Here is a 21,233-nt window from a genome sequence, read left to right on the forward strand (position 1 = left end):
GCGCTGGTCCCGGCACAGCCCCGTCCGAGCCACTGCGCTGGTCCCGGCACAGCCCCGTCCCAGCCACTGCGCTGGTCCCGGCACAGCCCCGGCACAGCCCCGTCCCGGCCACTGCGCTGGTCCCGGCACAGCCCCATCCCGGCCGCTGCGCTGGTCCCGGCGGGTGCTCTGGGTGCAGCGGGATGGTGCTGGGTTCCCGGCACAGCCCCGGCACAGCCCCGGCACAGCCGCTGCGCTGGTCCCGGCGGGTGCTCTGGGTGCAGCGGGATGGTGCTGGGTTCCCAGCACAGCCCCGGCACAGCCCCGGCACAGCCACTGCGCTGGTCCCGGCGGGTGCTCTGGGTGCAGCGGGATGGTGCTGGGTTCCCGGCACAGCCCCGTCCCGGCCGCTGCGCTGGTCCCGGCGGGTGCTCTGGGTGCAGCGGGACGGTGCTGGGTTCCCGGCAGGGGAAGCGACGGGACTCTGTTGGGTTCTCAGGTTCAGCTGGATGGAAGCTGATAGTGCCTCAGGGGCTGCAGGACGTTAGAGCCGTGCTGCGTGCGCTCCCGTTTGACACGCAGGTGGACGTGCTTGCCCTGCTGCTGCCGTCTGCCTTCTGTCCACATCGGGCAGCCTGGACTGGAGTCTGGGCTCCATCTTATGAGTCTGACTTGACATACAATTACATGTTTTGCTTGTGTTTCTGCTGGCCCAAACTCAAACCCCTATTTTGTTTTGCTTGTTTAACAAACAAACAAACAATCCCCTCCAAAAAAAACCTGAAAAACTTTCAAGGAAGTAACAGTTTCTGTCCTTGTGTTCCCTTACCAAGGGTGATTGCCAGTGCCCTAATTTGTGAACCGAGCTGTTTTCTAGCGAGATAATCTGCAGATTTTGACACTTTATACTGTATTGCACTCAAGCCAGTTAAATAAAATTGGGCAAGACTCCCAGCCAAATCCAGAACTGTGGCAAGTGAGGTCACCAAAAATAAGTGCTCAGCCGCGTGGGCTCAGCCTGGGCTCAGCCTAGGCTCAGCCAGGGCCCAGCCTGGGCTCAGCCTGGGCTCAGCGTGGGCTCAGCCTGGGCTCAGCCTGGGCTCAGCCGGGGCTCAGCCGGGGCTCAGCCTGGGCTCAGCCTGGGCTCAGCCGGGGCTCAGCCGGGGCTCAGCCAGGGCCCAGCCTGGGCTCAGCGTGGGCCGCGCTGTCAGCCGGGCGTTCAGGGCTGCTGCAGCCCCCCCCAACAGCCGTGCTGAGCCCAGCGCCCGGCGCTCCCGGCAGACGCAGCAGCGTGACCTTCCCCCTCCCTCCACAGGACCAGAGGAAGGGTGAGTTTCTTCATGTTTGCTTTTCTGTTCCTTACTCATTTTGGTCCCGTTCTTACCTTTTGTACCCAATCCTGCACATGCACAAGCCTGGGTGGACAAAAGAAGATGCCCTTGTCACTGTTTTGGACTGTGGTTGTGCCCTCTAAAGATCAGAACACAATGATATGTGGCTTTTGTACCTGCCAGTGGTGACAGGGACACGGATGTGCCTTGTCGTCCTTGTTTGCAGTGTGAGCCCACCCCTCACATCATTTGAGTGCTCATTTAAAAGCTCTCAGAGGATTTCCCAAACCTCAGCTGGTGTGCATGCTGTACCTGCTATCCGTCCAGACTGACGGCATTTCTGGTGAGCACCGCGTGCCACACAACAGTTTTGCGTGCTGTGGAAAGGTGCGGGGAGCAGGGAGGAGGCGAAGGCCGAGCATGTGTCACGTGTGGAGGCAGATGCTGTGTGACCCGGGTTGGCTCTTGTGTGTGTTTTCTCGGTTTGTGGTCCCCGTCCCCGCTGCCTTGTCCCCTGGGGATTGCTCGGCTGCCCGCAGCGGATTGCGGGAGCCCAGGCTGCCAGGGTGCCCTGCGCTCTGCCATTGTGGGTTATGTCCGGCGGAGGGGATGCTGAGGTGCACATTAGTGCTCCTGAAAGGCATTACTGTCCATTTTGGAAGGGAAAACGATGGCATGACCCACTGCAGATTAATATGATTAGCAGATCAAAAAATCCAGGCACCCTCTCCCCATCGTATTCCAGTGGGATGTGGCCAGTAGCGCTCTGGCTCTTTCCCGCTCCTCCTCGGCGAGGCACGGTGTCTGCGCCGCTCGCTCTGCCGGGCCCGAGCTTGGCTGTTGGCTCCCGGGCACCGCGCAGGGAGCGCTGCGGGTCAGAAACCCTGTCTAGAAACAAGGAAAGGATAAAAGGCACAAACAAAAGCTTCCAGGTAGCACTGCGGGTGAGAAACCCTGTCTTAAAGAAGGAGTAAAATCCACAAACTAGAAAAACCACCAGCCAACCAAAGCACCAACAAAAGCGCAGACACAGCTGGCTCGTGCACCGTGTTCCAGGCTGGTGCCCTGAGCGCTGCCTCTCTTACATGCCCAGAATTTTCGGATCTCTCTGGCGCGCATGTGCTTTCACAGGTACATGGCAATAAATAGACCTTTGGCGGTACTGCACTCTGCTGGGAACGGCATCCAAGGTGGTAACGTGGACGGTGTCCGTGGCGGGTTTTGGTGGGACCCGCAGACAGGTTGTTCTCTGGTTGCTGCGGGCGTGCTGTCACCGAGCCGTGCTGCGCGGGCTGAGCGCCGGCTGTCCTGCAGCTCCTGCGGGTGCAGCTGTCTCCCGTTCCTCCCGCTCCCCTGCGCTGTGGGCAGGGCTGCCCTGCGCGGCGCTGCTGTGTTCCTCCAGCTCCCTGTGCCGGTGCCGCAGGGGCGGCCGGGGCGGCCTCGGCCATGTGTGCCGGCACTACGTGGGCCGGAAGCGCGCAGCCCGGCCGCTCCGTCAGCCGCTGGCACGCGTCTCCCGCTTCCCCGCTCCCGTGCGCTGCGTGGCGCGGACAGGGCACGGACCGGGGCGCGCCCCGGGAGACCGGGAGCTCGGGAGGGTGGGAGCCGCGCCGTGCCGGCTGCCCGGCGGGCCACGACCGAGCCCTGCTGTGCTCTGTTTGATCACGCAGAAGCGGCTTCTGTTTGGTAATGCAGAAATACTGATTAAATGCTGCTTACATGACACTGAAGAGCTGATTTGCCAGGTGTCCTTTCAGCTCTCGTACCCCTCCTGGGTTTCAGTCATGTGGAAGCTGTTCCTGTGCGAGTTCAGCAGGAGTTATCCCTGGTGTCCAGGATGATATGGTAGGGCGCTTCAGCTAGGGGAAACAAGCTCCTTTCCCCTTTGTCACACACTCGCATTTCAAAAGTTACTCCTGGAGTTTGACTGTTCACAGAATACCATCCTAAAAAAGCCTTGTGCTGCGCAACAGGAGGAACAAACGGAAGGCTCAGCAACAGCCAGAGAATTAAAGAAAAAAGTAGCTGTTATAATGATGATGCAATGTTGGGAGCTTCTAACAGGCTGGAAGAACTTTTGGATAAATACTTCATGATCTTTCTGTTAAATCCCAGAGAGTGCCATGAATTCTTCCTGCAAGAGCGTATTTTTCTCAGCAGTATATGCCAAAACAGTCTGAGCTGGGATGCTGCAGTTTGTTTCTGCTTGACAACCTCCAGACTCAAGTCTTTTCTTTTCTTTTGCAGGCTGTGTACATGTTTTACGCCCTGGCGATTGTCTGCGATGATTTCTTTGTCCCTTCCCTGGAAAAGATTTGCGAGGTAAGTACTGAAAGATGTTACTTGAACTTGTGTGCTGCTCTAGCGTGAGTTCTCGCGAGCCTCAGCATGTGCCGATAGTGTGTTTGCTGTAGTCCTGGAGCGTTCCTCGTGCTTCGTGTCGTGTCGCTCAGCGCCGCGTGTGCGCTGGCTCGGCCTCGCGTCGCGCTGGCCGGGGCTGGGCCGGGCGGCTGCGGGCGGGCACACCTGGCCGGCACTGCCGTAAAGCCACCAGCGGCCTCGCCAATAACGGCTCTTGGAGTGCGCCACAGCACTTCTTGACAGTAAAGGCGATTCGCGTCATGGTGACAAACACGTTGTGTGGAGTAGCGGTTCGCATTGCTGCTCTGGGACACATGGCACTGCTCCGGGACACATGGCACTGCTCCGGGACACATGGCTGCTCTGGGACACGGCACTGCTCCGGGACACATGGCACTGCTCCGGGACACATGGCACTGCTCTGGGACACATGGCTGCTCTGGGACACGGTGCTGCTCCGGGACACATGGCGCTGCTCCGGGGGGACACGTGGCTGCTCTGGGACACATGGCGCTGCTCCGGGACATGGCACTGCTCCGGGACACATGGCGCTGCTCCGGGACACGGCGCTGCTCCGGGACACGGCGCGGCGCCGGGACGCATGGCACGGCTCCGGGACACGGCGCTGCTCCAGGACACACGGCGCTGCTCCGGGACACATGGTGCTGCTCCGGGACACACGGCGCTGCTCCGGGACACATGATGCTGCTCTGGGACGCACGTGGCTGCTCTGGGACACGTGGCGGCTCTGGGACACGTGGCTGCTCCGGGACACATGGCTGCTCCGGGACACGTGGCTGCTCCGGGACACGTGGCTGCTCCGGGACACACGGCTGCTCCGGGACACATGGCTGCTCCGAAACACATGATGCTGCTCCAGGACACATGGCTGCTCCGAGACACATGGTGCTGCTCCAGGACACATGGCTGCTCCGGGACACGGCGCTGCTCTGGGACACGGCGCTGCTCTGGGACACATGGCGCTGCTCCGGAACACAGTGCTGCTCCAGGACACATGGCTGCTCCGGGACACATGGCTGCTCCGGGACACGGCGCTGCTCTGGGACACGGCGCTGCTCCGGGACACGGCGCTGCTCCGGAACACAGTGCTGCTCCAGGACACATGGCTGCTCCGGGACACACGGCTGCTCCGGAACACAGTGCTGCTCCAGGACACACGGCACTGCTCCGGGACACATGGCTGCTCCGGGACACACGGCACTGCTCCGGGACACGTGGCTGCTCCACACCTCTGCTTCCTGTGCGAGTCCTGGAGTGTAGTGGCAGATGCCGACAGGAAGCCCCGTGCGCAGCGCAGCGGTTTCTCCTTTCCCGAGGAGAGCCGGCAGGCCCCTCCTTCCGCCCGCGGTCCCTGGAGGGGTCTCCGCAGCCCCCCTGCCTGGCTGGCCACAGAGCTGCAGGTGTCAGGGTTGTGGCGCCTTTGCTCTTCTGACAAGTTCTCGGCCGGTTTGGGTTCGCGCAGACGTGCCGTCCCTGTGCCTGTCACACGGCAGCACCGCCCCCGGGGCCTGGAACGCTGCGGTCACTTGGCCAGGTCTTTACTTTTTGGGTATTTGCTGCGTTCTCGGCGGTACGTAACAACTTTCCATGTGCATTAACGGTCCTAAACTACTGTGTTACCCAACACCACCAATAGAATAAGGTGACATTATAATAACAAGAGAAAAGTTAGTGATGAAACACTAGATCTAGCAGACCTGTACTAAGTAGCTGGTGTCCAGAAGTAAGATACTGTGTCATTACAGATTATCCAAATGGATTATCTGAGTGGGTCAGAATTTTGCTGTTCCTATTGTTCCTACTTCATTCTCTCCCAAAAAAGGTTTTTCTTGTCCAATAGGTGACTTTTGGGGGCATTCAAGTCCTTTTATTTATGTATTTTATGCATCATTAAGCTGTTCTCTGATTACATGATAGCAAAAGAAATACGCTTGCCTTTTTCCTGTGCCAGCTACTTTTGATTTTATCGGTCCAGAACGGCTCGTCTTCAAAACATCCAGCTTTTCATGGTTTGTCCGTGATGTTGGTGCTCAGGAACGTGTTGGAAAAGGCTCAGGTGGCTTGGCCAAGGCCTGTGCGGCTCTGGGTCGTGTCCCTCTGCCTGGTGTCTCTAGAAGGGGAAGGTTTGTCGCTGCCGCTGACCGCAGATGGCGCCTCCGTGGCTCACGCCGGCCACTGCTCTCCCTGCGTACGGACCCTGTGACACGGGTGGGTGACCTGGGGAGGGGGAGGCGCCACGAGTCCTGCTCCATCGCCCGGCGGGGCGGGGATGTTGGTGTGCTCCCCTGTCCGTGACTCGGGAGAGCCCGCGCAGGGGCGCGCGGCTGCACGCGGGGCAGCGCACGCGGTTCTGGTCCTGAGGACCAACCGGTAGTTATCCTGCGGTCGCTCACGGTTTAGATGCACTAATTCTAAAGTAAACGCCCTTTTTCTGGCTTAGCTTCATCAAGTTTGGAAAGCGGTTGTTGAGTTGAACCGACAAAGCGTTTGTGCTCCCACATGCGTGTGCTGAGATGAGACTTTGTTCCAGAACACCAGCTATGGCAGACATTCGCATTCTGTTTAGTTCAGATGTGCTTACAATAGAGCCCAGATTTTCATTTGCTTTCTAAAGCCGCTTGCACTCGCATTTTCCCAGCTTCCCTCAGTCACTGGTGGTGCAGAGTCTTTATGTGGTGCAACTAACATCACACGTCAGTTGCAAATGTGTGTCTGCAAATACCATTTTTGCCTTCTGCGTAGTGTGCTGCATTTTCTGCTCTATTATATTAGCTTAATCATCATATGCATTGCAAGAAATTCTCTAGGAACTGTCCTCGAGAGAATCGCCTATAGCTTTAAATTAGAGCATCCCCAAGAAGGTGCAGCACAGCTGGTCTCCTTGGCTGGTGGACTTTTCTTTAAAGGACACCGTCAAGTTGCAGAGCAGCTGCTGTGGGATGACTGCCTCTGTATTTCCATAGACAACCCTGCAGAGGGAACTGGCCTGTGGGGATCTAATTCTGGTCCTATGAACTTATTCTACAGTGGCTTTAATCCTATTTAAAAACATTTTCTCTAAGGCTGTGTTTAATCAGGTTCCACAAGATTTCGCAGCAGTGCGGTGATGCCGTGGTCTCCTGCTAAAAGGCATTCCTGGTCAGGGCACATCTTCTCCTTTTTCCTTAACCCTGTAACATATGTATGGAATTTTTTGCTGTAGGTGTATGGTCAGTGGACAAGAGTTACCGCCCCGTGTGGGCCTAGAGTGTCCTCTGTGGGACCCGCAGTCCCGGCGGGGCGGGGGGAGCATTCCCGTGCAGTGTGAGCATTCCCGTGCAGTGTGAGCATTCCCGTGCAGTCTTCCTGGGGCGGGGGGAGCATTCCTGTGCAGTGTGAGCATTCCTGTGCAGTGTGAGCATTCCCGTGCGGTGTTCCTGGGGCGGGGGGAGCATTCCCGTGCAGTGTGAGCATTCCCGTGCAGTGTGAGCATTCCCGTGCAGTGTTCCTGGGGCGGGGGGAGCATTCCTGTGCAGTGTGAGCATTCCCGTGCAGTGTGAGCATTCCCGTGCAGTGTTCCTTGGGGTGGGGGGAGCATTCCCGTGCAGTGTGAGCATTCCCGTGCAGTGTGAGCATTCCCGTGCAGTGTTCCTGGGGCGGGGGGAGCATTCCCGTGCAGTGTGAGCATTCCCGTGCAGTGTTCCTGAGGCGGGGGAAGCATTCCCGTGCAGTGTTCCTGGGGCGGGGGGAGCATTCCCGTGCAGTGTGAGCATTCCCGTGCAGTGTTCCTGGGGCAGTGTGAGCATTCCCGTGCAGTGTTCCTGGGGCAGTGTGAGCATTCCCGTGCAGTGTGAGCATTCCCGTGCAGTGTTCCTGGGGCGGGAGCATTCCCGTGCAGTGTTCTTTGGGGCAGTGTGAGCATTCCCGTGCAGTGTTCCTGGAGCGGGAGCATTCCCGTGCAGTGTTCTTTGGGGCAGTGTGAGCATTCCCGTGCAGTGTGAGCATTCCCATGCAGTGTTCCCTGGGGCGAGGGGAGTATTCCCGTGCAGTGTGAGCATTCCCATGCAGTGTGAGCATTCCCGTGTGGTGTTCCTGGGGCGGGGGGAGCATTCCCGTGCAGTGTGAGCATTCCCGTGCAGTGTTCCTGGGGCAGTGTGAGCATTCCCGTGCAGTGTGAGCATTCCCGTGCAGTGTTTCTGGGGCAGGGGGAGCATTCCCGTGCAGTGTTCCTGGGGCAGTGTGAGCATTCCCGTGCAGTGTTCCTGGGGCAGTGTGAGCATTCTCGTGCAGTGTGAGCATTCCCGTGCAGTGTTTCTGGGGCAGGGGGAGCATTCCCGTGCAGTGTTCCTCGGGGCGGGGGGAGCATTCCGGTGCAGTGTTCTTTGGGGCAGGGGGAGCATTCCCGTGCAGTGTTCCTGGGGCGGGGGGAGCATTCCCGTGCAGTGTTCCTCGGGGACGCCGAAGCCGTGCGGGGCGGTCCCCGGGCACTGCAGGCTGCAGGAGGTAAGTATCTCCAACAGAGATCCCGGTGCGAGGGGGTGAGGAGAGGTTAGATGTCCAAAGCCAGACGGGTACCAGGGAAGGTGTCTGGGGGCAAACCAAGGCTGAGCTCACCCCTGCGTGTCCAGGCCGAGGCGGGTGGGATGCGTGTGCGTTGCTGGGTCGTGGAGGAGCCGGCGCTGGTGAAGCTGCCGTGCTGCTGTCCGGGGGACTGCTCCTCTTCTCCTCTGTGGAGGGTATGGCGGCCACAGACTGCCCTCTGCACACAGACGTGCTGATTGAGTAACCAGGGCCCATGGTGACTTTTTCCCCTGTACTTAAAATTCATTAACGTGAAACTTTATACGTACCGGCAGTTTCCCACTCTTGGTGAACAGTTTAATGTTCCTAGTTGAATTCCTTCAGCCCCTCAGTGTTGTAACCAATGTCTCCGTTGTGTTTTTCTGCAGCGCTTGCACCTTAGCGAAGACGTGGCTGGGGCAACGTTCATGGCAGCGGGAAGCTCTGCGCCGGAGCTGTTTACATCTGTCATCGGTAACTAACTGCTGCTGCCTCTCCGAGCCTCCACGCGTCCCTGGCCGTTCTTCAGAGTGTAGATCGGGTTGCTCAGTGCCCGTAGCACTCGTTACAGTGCCCTGTGGGCACACGTAGGGCTGATTGCGGGGTATCCTCCCGGGGTGAAGCAGCTCTGAAGAAGCGCTGTTGTCCCCCAGCAGGGCTGCCGTGGAGGCGGTTTGGTCTGACCCGTCGCTCCAGGGCCAGCGGGCCGTGCAGCTCCCCTGTCCCTTGGCCTGGCTGGCCGAGCTCTGCGCCTGCAGAGCCCCCGCCTGCCCCGCCCGCCTCGCTGTCCCCAGGACGGCTGGTGCCCGGGCAGACTCCTGGGGTCCGTCACCTCCGCTCTGGCTGGTCTGGTAACACCGATTCCTTTGGGGACAGCCAGACTGGGAGGAGAAGAGGATTTGGAATGCTTTCTCACAGCGACTGGCTGGTCAGAGCATCACACTGCCTGGGCAGTTCTCCACTTACGGGCAGTGTGATCGGGGTTCGGTGGTCCCGGGAACCTCGTGCGGTCCGTCAGCAGCCCTGAGCGCAGAGGGGCTGCGGTCAGCCGGTGCACAGGGATGAACATGCAGTGCGGCTGCAGGCGAAAACGTTCCTGCAGTCTTACTCTTCCACTCTGTTGGTAGTGATCATCAGAGCAGCGGTTGGGAGGCTGAGGTGGGCTTCCCATCACCAAGCAGAATTATTCTCAGCTTAGGTATTCTCTCTAGAAGATACCTCTATTTCAGTTACAGCAATCAGATGCAGAGCACAAGTTATTTCAGGCAGAGCTGCGTACTCTGCAGAGAGGTCTCATTACACAAGCAAAGCCTCAAAATGTAGAAACTGATGCTGGACCGAGTTGGGGTTCTGTTCTGTTAAGGACAGTGAAGTAGCAGGGTGGAAATAAAGCCGGATTCCTTCAGGCGGCTTAGAGGAGCCCTGTCGGTCAGATCATTATCTCGCTCTGCGTAATCCACCAGACAGCGAGAGTCACTTGGCGGGTGACGGCTTCTGTGTGACACGGCTTCTGTGTGACACGGCTTCTGTGTGACACGGCTTCTGTGTGACACGGCTCTGAGAGAGGGACAGAGTGGGAACAGAGATCTAAACTGCGCTAGCTGGAGAAATACTGCTGGAGCCTTCAAAGCAAGCGGTGCATTTAAACAAACCGGCAGCCAGCAGGAGACGGAGCGTTATTTTTAGGCCGAGTTCGTAAGGACCGAATTTTGTGCAGTAGCACGATGCGTGTGTGTGTCAGTTCGCCTCCCTCACCATTAACCTCATGGGCAAATTTTAACCAAGCATGGCAGAAGAGTTTGTGCCGTGTCCCCGGGACTGCCCCGAGAGGCACCGTCCGGCGGCGGCTCGCTGGGCACGGGCAGCTCTGGCACAGCTCCGGCGCAGCTCCGGCTGCCGCCACCCACGGGAGCAGGTAGGGATGGGACATGGTGGGGGACAGCCCGTGGGACGTGGTTTCCTGCAGGTCCGTGTGCCACCAGCTGCTCCGGTGGAGCTGCTGTCTCTGGTATGTGGATTGCCATAGCGCTGGGGCACAGAATCGGGAGGTGGGTGACTGACACGTCTGAGGTATTCGGTTTTCATGAGACAGTCTGTCCGGGTGCCCTCAGAAAGCAAGTGCTGCACCTTGCCCTATTAAATATGAGAAAAAGTGGCAGAATGGGTACGTTCTTTAGATTAATTATGGGCTATGAGGTCTGCAATTTTTTGTGGAAAAATTGTGCTCTTTGCAATTTACACAGCTTGCCTTGAACTTGTTTTTCAGGTGTTTTTATCACAAAAGGAGACGTGGGCGTTGGAACCATCGTAGGCTCAGCTGTATTTAACATCCTCTGTATTATTGGCGTGTGTGGGCTTTTCGCAGGACAGGTAAGTGCGTTTAATGGTTCCTAACAGTTCTTGCTCCATCCTGTGCCTTGACCGTACTGTTAAATCAGCTGCTGGGTTCACAACCTCGCCACGAATTTCTCCGGCTTTGTTCTCTTCAGTAGAGCCCTATGCCATCCCTCTTGCATTTTGCAGTGGAAAGCAGAACAGCAAACGTCAGCTCAGGCTTTTTAAGCTGCCAAAGATCTGTGGGTGGTCAAAGGACTGAAAGTTGGTTATTTAACACCTCGTCTCGGTAGCTACTGGGAAATGCACCGTGGCGTTGGTGCGCGGTTGTTTCAGCCCGGGAGCCGGGGCGGCGGCTGTGCCCGGCAGAAGCGCCGCTGCGCCGGGCAGGATGGCGCTGCGGGAACGGCGCTACGGGAACGGCGGCGCCTGCACAGCGTCGCCAGAGCTGCCGCCTTCGTGCGAGACGCCTTCAGGTGCGGTGCTGGGCCGGCACAGCGTCCCTGGCAACTGGCGTGACTCACGGGCTTGTGTAAGAAAGATACAGGCTCTGTGTGTAGTTTACCTCACCGATTGTATCCAGGATCACAAAAGGGACCTCTGGAGGTGTCTGATCTGGAGCCCTCGCCCCCCTGCCCCCCCAGTTCAAAGCAGGGCTGATTTCAGGGTCAGATCAGGTTGCTTAGGACCGTGTCCAGTCAGGTTTTCTATACTTTCCAGGATGCTCCATATGTTTCCTCAGTAGCAGTAAGGGGCTCTTACCCCCGGTGTAATCTCTGACTGTTTGCAGCATGTCAAACTACCTGTGACAACACAAGCGATTCATCTGAAATTAAAGTAATTAAGTTTTGAGATCTGAGCTGCTGTCTGAATTGCAGGCATGATTGACTGTATAATTAAATATCTGAATCTGCATTCACCTTAGCGCTTGCCAACATACCCAGTATTTTTACAGCCTCACAGAATGTTCCTTGAAACGTCACTGTGCAGGCTCATTTGGGAAGAAGAGAAGCAAGATAACGTTATCAGTGCAGGGCAACAGGATAACGAGCTCTGGAAGGAGGACTGAAGGGAAGGGCCGCGGTGGCTTGGTCATTATGAGGAAGCATGCAGAGAGATTGGGTTCTCGGGAAGTGTTGCGATCCAATTGTGTTTGCGTTAGCAGTGAACTTGTCGTGGTGGAGGTGAGCGTTGCGCTGCGGGAGGCTCGGGAGGAGCCCCCGGCGCTGCCTCGGGCACCTCGGCTCCCCTGGTTCCCAGGGCAGCGCGGCGGGGAGCTGCCCGTGCTCAGCGCGCTGGGCGTCCTCTGTAACCCGTCCTGGGAAAGCTCTGCTGCTTCAGACCCGTTTTTAACGACCAAAGCTTTTCCAGGGCACGAAGCTGTGTTCCCTGGAGCTCTTCTCCTGTCTTCAGTGGGACTTTTTGCCCAGGTTGCTTTTTTCAAGCAAATGAAGACAGTTAGCTGTTTTGCACAATGGCAGAGAAGCTAATTCTCCTGATTTTTACTCTCCATGGTTGCATGCCTCAAACCTACTGAAAAGTAGCTACGGGTGGCAGCTTCCAGTGGAAAGGGGTTGCTAGAGTGCGGGGTTGGCGGACAGCGTCAGTCTCCTCTCGGACTTTGCAGGAGGGAGGTGTTTGTTCTGGGGGGTACAGCATGGCTCCCGGAGGTGCCTTCGGCGCCCGGTGCGCACGTGCGGGGCTCAGCGGAGGGGCTGCCTGCCCCGCGCCCTCCGAGCGCGGTCTGCGGGTCTGGGCCAGGCCAAGAGCTGCGGTTTGGACTGAGTTGTCCCGGCTGCCTCTTTCCCTGACTCTGCTGGTGGTTTGTGTGTGGTCTCGTCAATCACGTCTGTTTGCTGCAGCGTAACCCACAGAGGGGTGAGAACCGAAAGGTTGACGTTGCTGTGTGGAATCATGATTTAAACAAGCAAGTAGGAAACCTCAGTTTAAATAATCCAAGTATTCTAGATAAAACTGTTTCGGTTTGTGCCTTTCATTTTTTCCTACTTCCAGGCCTTCACCAAGAAGTCATTCACCTTTACTGGTGTGGTTAATCTTTTGTGTGTGTCAGTATTGCCCGCAGTTTGGTTTTATTGTCAGTGGTGTCTCCACAGATGCACTGAGGTGGGTGCTCAGTTGGGTTGGCGGTTGGATTTCAGTTCCGTCGGGGCCCTGTGTCTCAGTTCTGGGTTGCCTTGGAGGCCCAGCCGAGCCTGGAGCCGGCCCTGGGTCTGAGCCGCGCTCCAGCTCCACGCGGGCTTATCTCTCTCCTGAGCTCAGCCCTGAGCTCAGCCCTGCGCCGCCAGCCGGGGCTCTGGGGTTCGGGTGACACCAGAGGGTCCATGGGCAGGGGTTTGCAGCCTCACGTCGCTGTCTGGGCTCCCTCGAGGCTGCGCAGGGCAAAGACCTGTTTACTGGGAGGCATCTTGTTTTGAGGCCGAAGGCGTTTGGGTTTGTCAGGAGGGAGGAGAGGAGCAGGGAATTACGCCCGTGCCTGCGGCAGTTCGGATGCGATGGCACCGTGTGCCCTCGGCGTCGGGCAGAGCCGTCACTGACGCCTGCTGTGGGGTGGCCGCGGTGCCACTGGTGCTGTTTGCCCTCGGCTCCACATGTGGGGTGCCGCCGGCAGGGGGGCAGCCTCGAGATGACCTTGGCACTGAGTTCGCAGGGGGATGCGGGGGTGGTGGTGTTGTCACCCGCGCCTTCCCGTGACACCGCTGTGGTGCTGTGCACTCTGCAGTTTGCAGAGCTGGTCGCTGTCAGGAGAAAGACACTTGTTTGTTTTTGACTAGTGAAAGGTGAGAAACACTGGCCATCTCTGTCCAGGATGTGCTTTATTTTTAAATTAGGCTGTAGAACGTATGTCCTGTGTTGAATTTATTATTCTTTGGCTTAAGAAAATACTGGGTTTGGCTACATGCATCTTGTTTAAGAAAAGAAACAAACCCGCAGCCCCAAAAAGTTTGGCGTGCGTTTATTTGAAGACCAGCTCTATTGGTGATTTTTCTAAACCTTTAATGGTACGCTTCTCAGAATAAATCCGAGTAGACATCCCACTGCTGGAACCAGGAGGAAGGTGCGATGCCTGCGCCTCTGTCTGCCGCTGCACACCTACAAACTGCATTAGCAGAGCATTGTTGAGGTTGAAAGTCAAACTCTGGAAGGTTAGAAAATAGCAGTGTTAAGCTTCCTCGTGCAACCTTAATTTGTCCTCCTGGCGTGTATGCGTTATTATACAGTCTTTAATTACGTGATCCCACGCTGGTTTCTCCAGGGGGTCGCTGCCTCCCTCAGTGCACAGAATGGACTCTGCTCACTTAATGAGCAGCTATTCATTACTTTGTTTTCTCTTCATTGTTCATTGTGTGCCCTTCCGCCTTATTTACCAGGTTCTATTCCAGCCCCGTTCCAGAGGCAGAATTATTAATTTCCTCTTGAACTTCTGTCGATCTCATCACTGTTGTATCTGGGCAGCTGATGATCAATTAATTAATTTTCCCCAGACCTCTGTGAGATGAAAGGATGTTTTAGAGATGGCGAAACAAGGCACAGGGAGATTAAACACATGAGAATAACTTGTCACTTTAAGGGCCAATTAGAGCTGGCGTGGGCCCATTCTTTCCCCTGCACGCGCAGCATCCCGTGGCATGTTCTGCGTTCAGAGGGAGCTCCCTCCAGCTCCAGATGCTGCTCCCGCTGCTCAGGGGCTCCCTTGCTGGGCTTGTCCCTGCAGCCCAGCTCTCCTGGAGCATCCAGTGCTGCACCCCGAGAGCCCCGTGTCCTCTCCTGAGCGCCAGCGCACGTTCTGCTCTGCAAGAGACACACCAGCCCCTCTGTCCTGTGAGCCATGGGGACCGCTTGTCCTCTCCTGAGCGCCAGCGCACGTTCTGCTCTGCAAGGGACACACCAGCCCCTCTGTCCTGTGAGCCATGGGGACCGCTTGTCCTCTCCTGAGCGCCAGCGCACGTTCTGCTCTGCAAGGGACACACCAGCCCCTCTGTCCTGTGAGCCATGGGGACCGCTTGTCCTCTCCTGAGCGCCAGCGCACGTTCTGCTCTGCAAGGGACACACCAGCCCCTCTGTCCTGTGAGCCATGGGGACCGCTTGTCCTCTCCTGAGCGCCAGCGCACGTTCTGCTCTGCAAGGGACACACCAGCCCCTCTGTCCTGTGAGCCATGGGGACCGCTTGTCCTCTCCTGAGCGCCAGCGCACGTTCTGCTCTGCAAGGGACACACCAGCCCCTCTGTCCTGTGAGCCATGGGGACCGCTTGTCCTCTCCTGAGCGTCAGCGCACGTTCTGCTCTGCACGGGGACACACCGGCCCCTCTGTCCTGTGAGCCATGGGGACCGCTTGTCCTCTCCTGAGCGCCAGCGCACGTTCTGCTCTGCAAGGGACACACCAGCCCCTCTGTCCTGTGAGCCATGGGGACCGCTTGTCCTCTCCTGAGCGCCAGCGCACGTTCTGCTCTGCAAGGGACACACCAGCCCCTCTGTCCTGTGAGCCATGGGGACCGCTTGTCCTCTCCTGAGTGCCAGCGCACGTTCTACTCTGCAAGGGACACACCAGCCCCTCTGTCCTGTGAGCCATGGGGACCGCTTGTCCTCTCCTGAGCGTCAGCGCACATTCTGCTCTGCAAGGGGACACACCGGCCCCTCTGTCCTGTGAGCCATGGGAACCGCTTGTCCTCTCCTGAGCGCCAGCGCACGTTCTGCTCTGCAAGGGACACACCAGCCCCTCTGTCCTGTGAGCCCGGGCTTCATCCCTTGGACCGTTCTTGACCTGAACGAAGCGAGTGACGGAGCTAACTCATCTCCTGACACTTGTGCTTGCTTCTCCTAGCATGCCACTGTCCCTTCTGAGCACGCAGGCACTCCAGGTTCGTTCCGTTCAGCCTGCCCGTCTCCTACCCTGGCTGCCGGGATGCTGCCGCAAGCTGGTTCTGTGCGAGGGAAAAGCGCTTAATGCTCAGCAGCCAGGCTGAGGGCGCTTGGGAGCCCTCAAGCGAGGCAGTGATGCGAAAAGCTTCCGCTCAGTTTCTTTATTTGTGCATTTACTGTTGAGGGTCGGTCGGCTCGGTGGCTGGAGCGCGGTCCCGCAGGCCGTTGCGGCCGCACGGGTCCTGCAGGCTGCGCTGCTTGCGGACGGGCGTCCTGGAGCCGCACAGCTCCGTGCCGCCTGCCGCCTCGGGGGCTCACATAGCTGTGGCAGTGCTGTAATGCTCCCGAAGAGCTGCTCTCATGCTAGAAAACGATTGATGTAAGTGAAAATCAGCTTTAGTGTATTGTTATACTCCTTTTCTTTGTGGCCCGGCCAGAAAGGAGAAAGTGGGGCTGGAAAGTGGGTTGGTTTGATCACGCCAGCAGACTGGGGACACGAACCGTGTGGCCGTCATGCACCAGCGCAGAGCTGAAGGTGTGTGCTGCAGACTCTAGGGAAGGATCAACAAATGCAAGCAAGCAAAATTGCTTTGAACAACCAGAAGACGTTTCTGTTAGTGTTAGGTATTATAAACCACTCGTCTCCATTGTTTTTTTTAAGCAGTGCTGAAAATTGGGAAAAGTTTGAAATGCGGGTTAAGTCGGAGACACGTCTGCCCAGCAGACCCCTAAGAGTTAGCGGGCTTCCTACAAACTGCCGGAGCACGGTGGTTCCAGGTTGTGTAAAAGCTGCTGTGCCTGTTTTGCTCTCTGCTGCCAAAGAGAGTGTACAGGAAGGTAAGAGGGCGCTGCAAGAGATGGAACGGCAGTGGATTCAGCCCTTCAGACACAAGTCCCTCAGCATTTGGGGGGCTGCCTGCTGGGCGGCAGGAGGAGGTGCAGCCGAGGAGCCTGCTGTCTGCAGTGCGATGTGTCAGGCTTTTCCGTGACTGCAAACACGCTGTGTATGGGGAGACGGACCTCAGGCAGGGTCCCCCCAGCCTCCGTCTCTCTGTCCCGTCTGCTCTCGCTCTCCCGTTTGTGCCTCACACACTCTCCTCCGCTGCCCTCCCGTCCCCTCGGCGCCGAGGGTGTGCGGCTCTCGGCAGCAGCCGGTGCTCGCCCAACAGCTCTGGCTCAAGCCAGCGCTGGCAGCGTCGGTTCCGTTTCTGAAATTCCCCCGTGCGGGTTGTTCCCTTTCCCGCAGCCGGCTGCTCTCTGCTGCACGCAGCCCGTCCTCACCCACAGCCTTTCGTGGGTGAAGGAGAAGAGCTTAGTGAAAACAGTATAACCGTGAGCTGCAAGTCACTCCAGCACTAAACAGCAATTTTTAATCTGCATGGCTTGATTTGTTAATTACCACTGAACTGCTGTGTTTCTGAGTTCTGTTTTCTGTGTTTCCCCCTTCCCCAGAACAAGACAGGCTGGGAGGAGCAGGGGAACATGAACGCTGGCTCGTGCCAGAGACATTCTTAGTTTGTAAGAGGCTCTTCCAGTTGTTTCTTCTGTTATGGGATCCAGTTGGTGGCCAAGTGTCATTGCTCAGTACGCTGGAGTAGAAAAGGACTGTCCTGTCTGACCTGCCTCCTCCTGCTCCAGGGGTGTCCCCCGGGAACGAGAGGAGATTCGTGATGACGAGAGCGATCTGTTGGAATCATCTTCCCAAGGAAGAGGTGGAATCCCCAACACTGGACCCTTTTAGGGTTTAGTTGGACAGGGTGCTAGGCCAGCTTGTCAAGACGCTGCATTTGGCCAGGAAAGGCTGGACCAGGGATCCTTGTGGTCCCTCCGACCCGCTATTCCATGGTTTTACCGAGGAGACAATGAAGCGCAGGCGGCTCTCTGCTGTCCAGGTCTCAGTGCCGCCTCGAGCAGGCTGGCGGTGCCTCTCAGAGCCGCCGCGGTGTGTGCCAGGTGTTACCGCATGTGAAAATACACCCAGGAAATAGCTGTTACAGATAGCAAAGCGCTGAGACGAGGAAACCGAACAGAGATTTAAGAACCAGGTAGAACATTGTTTATTGAAGAGACTGGGACTTTTGTAATCTATTTTTAACCTAGTTCTGTGTACAGTTAGCTTGCATGCATCTTAATCTTTTAAGCTTTAATTTCACTGACAACGAGTAATTCAGACTGGAGTAGTTACTGACCCTTGGCTTTAAGATTGCATTCATGAGCTTATTTTTCCCCTCTCCTGGATTGTGGAGAGATTTGGGAGGGCAGAGCTGGACCGTTATTTTTTTCCTCATTGGTGTGTGACCATTGGAAAACAGGTAGAATTGTGCAGGAGTGTTTCAAGAAGAAGCCGCTGCTGGGCGCTGGGCCGGTGCAGCACCCAGGACAGAGGGCAGTGCTGCGCCCTGCCTGCGGCGCTCTGCCTGCCACGCTCTGCCTGCCGCGCTCTGCCTGGTGCGCTCTGCCTGCGGCGCTCTGCCTGGGCGCTCTGCCCGCGGCGCTCTGCCCGCGGCGCTCTGCCCGCCGCGCTCTACCTGCGGGCTCTGCCTGCGGCGCTCTGCCTGCGGCGCTCTGCCCACGGCGCTCTGCCTGCGGGCTCTGCCTGCGCGCTCTGCCTGCCGCGCTCTACCTGCGGGCTCTGCCTGCGGCGCTCTGCCTGCGCGCTCTGCCTGCCGCGCTCCGTCAGCGCCGCTGGGACGGCGGCAGAGGCTCCTCGCCCTGGGCGCTCTGCTGGGCTGCTCGGTGCTGGCAGGAGACAGGGAGACTGAGGTAAAGCGGATTCAGTTCCTCTTCAGCTTCCCCTCTGATACAAGTGCTGTTATGTTGGAAATCAGAGACTTGTGAATTTATAGCAAATATGTAACCCTTGTGCAAGTAAATGTGGTTTGTGTTAACCGCACCGTCTGTTTGTTAACCAGAAAACACCAAAGGTGACTGTGTCCTGTTCTCTGTGAGTGTCGTGCCTTGTCTCCATGATGCTGCTACGTAGCACCAACCTGTGCTTGTGAACAAGCTCTGCTGGAGCCCCCTGTTACGCTGTAACCCTTTTGGTCTCCTGGAGAGGTCTGACGAGCTCTGCAAGCATTTGTCATTGCCAAACTAACTTTGTTTCCCAGACAGCCCAGCAGCGTGCATGCAGTCAGTATTCCTGCACTGGGCGGCCGGTTAGCGAAGCGGCTCCTAAGTGCTTGGCTTGAAGCAGAGCTGCTTGCTTCGCTTCTGTCCGGCCATCAGAAGAGTTGAGAGCGGGTTCCTATCAACATCAAAACAAGTCCAGCTTCTAATCACCACAAAACACCATCACCCTTCGAGGTCAAGTTTCCTCTGTCAGAATTCACACGCTGATCAATACTGTGGACTTACTACTGGTAGGAGTGTTTTTTGTAAACCATTTTTAGTGTAAAAGCAAGGGAAATCACCAGATCTGTTTTAATCTCTGGCAAGGGCTGGCCAGTCGGAGGAGGCTGGGACATGTGCACCCCTCCGGTCCCGCCGTTCCGCTGTGGCTCCCACGCTCGCCCGTGCTCCGGGAGGCGCCTGCAGGTGCAGGTACCTGCAGCCCTGCTGCCCTGGCTCTGCGGGAACCCGGGCCAAGGGGACACACTGATCCGAACCACTCACCGACAACTATCAGTACCAGTTGAGCAGGGAAGTATTTTTGGCTTTGTCCTGAGGTTTGGAGGGTGTCCACCGTTTCCATTCTGAGAACGTCACAGAGACAGATTGCTGCCGCAGTCATGAAAATATCCAGAGCTGCTTAAAAAAGCAAATATTCTCAGGGAAATAATGAGAATACATTGAGTTGGTCCACAATGTACGAACCGGGAGCCGGAGTGATGGTTGAAGTCTGAGAGAATGGCTAAGCAGTGGTAAAATTAGGGGGCTGGTAATTGGAAGGAGGCATTCCTCCCGGTGGGTCTGTTAGATCAGAGCTGCTCGGCAATTCCTGGCTTAGAGAGACATGTATTTTAAGGCCTGGGTTTTTCTGGTCTGGCCTATGTTCATATTTTATGTTTCACCTTGGCTGGGAGCGGTGTTTAGTATTTGTCAAACCTGAGCAAGCCCAGTGCCACCTGTGGGACTCTGGTGTCTGTGCCAAGAGGTACTGGGCACGGGTTGTGGTCGGGGAACTGATCTGGGTGCTTGTGGTGTGCTGGGACGCGGGGGCAGCTGTGACCCCAGCATGTCGGCAGCATGGAGACGTCCCCATGGGGTGCAGAAGGGAGCGTCTCCTTAGCGTTTGGTCTAGGACATCCCCCTGTGCCATCGGTCCCAGCACGGAGCCTTTGGCTGCTGCCGGCTGCCCGCGGCCTGCGGGGACGCTGCGCGGGCAGCACGGCCCTTCTGTGCCCGATCCTCTGACGTTTCAGCTGTCGCAGAGTGGCTCAGTGTGCTCGGGGGACGCTGCGCGGGCAGCACGGCCCTTCTGCGCCCGGTCCTCTGACGTTTCAGCTGTTGCAGAGTGGCTCGGTGTGCTCGGGGGACACTGCGCAGGCAGCACGGCCCTTCTGTGCCCGGTCCTCTGACGTTTCAGCTGTCGCAGAGTGGCTCGGTGTGCTCGGAGGGGACATGGGGTCTGGGACTCCTCCCTGGTGCATTTGGCCAGGGGTTGGCGGCCAGGCCCGCCTGCCCTTCCCCTGTGCCCGGGCTGTCCCAGTGGGAGTGGGAGCAGCAGTGGGGGTGAGAGCAGGCGCAGGAGCCGCAGCAGGAGCCGGAGTGGGAGTGGGCGCAGGAGTGGGAGTGGGAGCAGGAGCCGGAGCGGGAGCAGGAGCCGGAGCGGGAGTGGGCACAGGAATGGGAGTGGGTGCAGGAGTGGGAGCAGGAGCCAGAACGGGAGTGGGCGCAGGAGTGGGAGTGGGTGCAGGAGTGGGAGCAGGAGCCAGAACGGGAGTGGGCGCAGGAGTGGGAGTGGGGGCAGGAGTGGAAGCAGGAGCCGGAGTGGGAGTGGGCGCAGGAGCGGGAGCGGGAGCCAGAGCGGAATCGGGCGCAGGAGCGGGAGCTGGAGCCGGAGCAGGAGCCAGAGCGGGAGTGTGCGCAGGAGCGGGAGCGGGAGCTGGAGCCGGAGCAGGAGCCAGAGCGGGAGCGGGCGCAGGAGCGGGAGCTGGAGCATGAGCAGGCAGCCGCTCCCTCGGCCTGCAGACCTTCCCTTTGCTGCCGTTCTTCATGCCGGCTGCTCCCCGACCCCAGCTCCTCGCCAAACAGCCGGAGGTGTTTGGACCTCGCTCTCACCAATGTTTCTGCTCTTCCCGGGACCGTAAAGCGGGAATAAGCGTGATTGACTCATGGGTTCAGGTCTGAGTGTGTCAGATGGTCCCTGGGGGAGCAGCAAGGGGGAAAGTCTACCCTGTGATCTCTGCTGGTTTTGATTTGCAGCTGATGATTATTAGCTTCTGACTGACTGGTTTTCTCATTGCAGGTAGGGTGCAGTAATGCCTAAAACAAGGGAAGTTTTGTGAAAATTAACTTGCAAGTCCTGATGGTCAGGCAGCTCCTCTCTTTGTAAACACTGCTGGAAGATGGCAGTAATTATCTTGAGAAATTCCTGCTTGCCTTGTAACTTCATTACAATTGCTATAGGACTGATACACGTAACAGCGAGAGAAAGCGTGTGCAGAATATTAGACACACAGATGCTGTTTCCCGCTTTTGTTTGGTCAGGACGGTTCGAACACGAAGTGACGGCCACTGAGTCTCACATCGCGCTCCGTTCGCCTCCCGCCAGCGCGGCGCCCTCGGGGCCGGCGGGATTGCCAGCGGGGTCCGGGGACGTGGTGCTGAGCAGAGAGGGACGTTGGG

At 57.7% G+C, this 21,233-nt stretch overlaps 1 protein-coding gene across 1 annotated transcript in view; it reads left to right on the plus strand.

The window, feature by feature from the left end:
* Positions 1-21,233, plus strand: part of SLC24A3 (solute carrier family 24 member 3) — a gene marked incomplete at both ends in the record, with an annotated part of 111,265 nt that overhangs the window by 61,241 nt on the left and 28,791 nt on the right. Inside the window, 3 exons of the mRNA XM_080342950.1 lie at positions 3,558-3,632; positions 8,621-8,705; positions 10,498-10,601. Of these exons, the coding sequence (XP_080199076.1) occupies positions 3,558-3,632; positions 8,621-8,705; positions 10,498-10,601 (264 nt within the window). The remainder of the gene's footprint in view (positions 1-3,557; positions 3,633-8,620; positions 8,706-10,497; positions 10,602-21,233) is intronic.

Source organism: Nesoenas mayeri, assembly GCF_963082525.1.
Source record: "Nesoenas mayeri genome assembly, chromosome: 3".
Classification (NCBI taxonomy): domain Eukaryota; kingdom Metazoa; phylum Chordata; class Aves; order Columbiformes; family Columbidae; genus Nesoenas; species Nesoenas mayeri.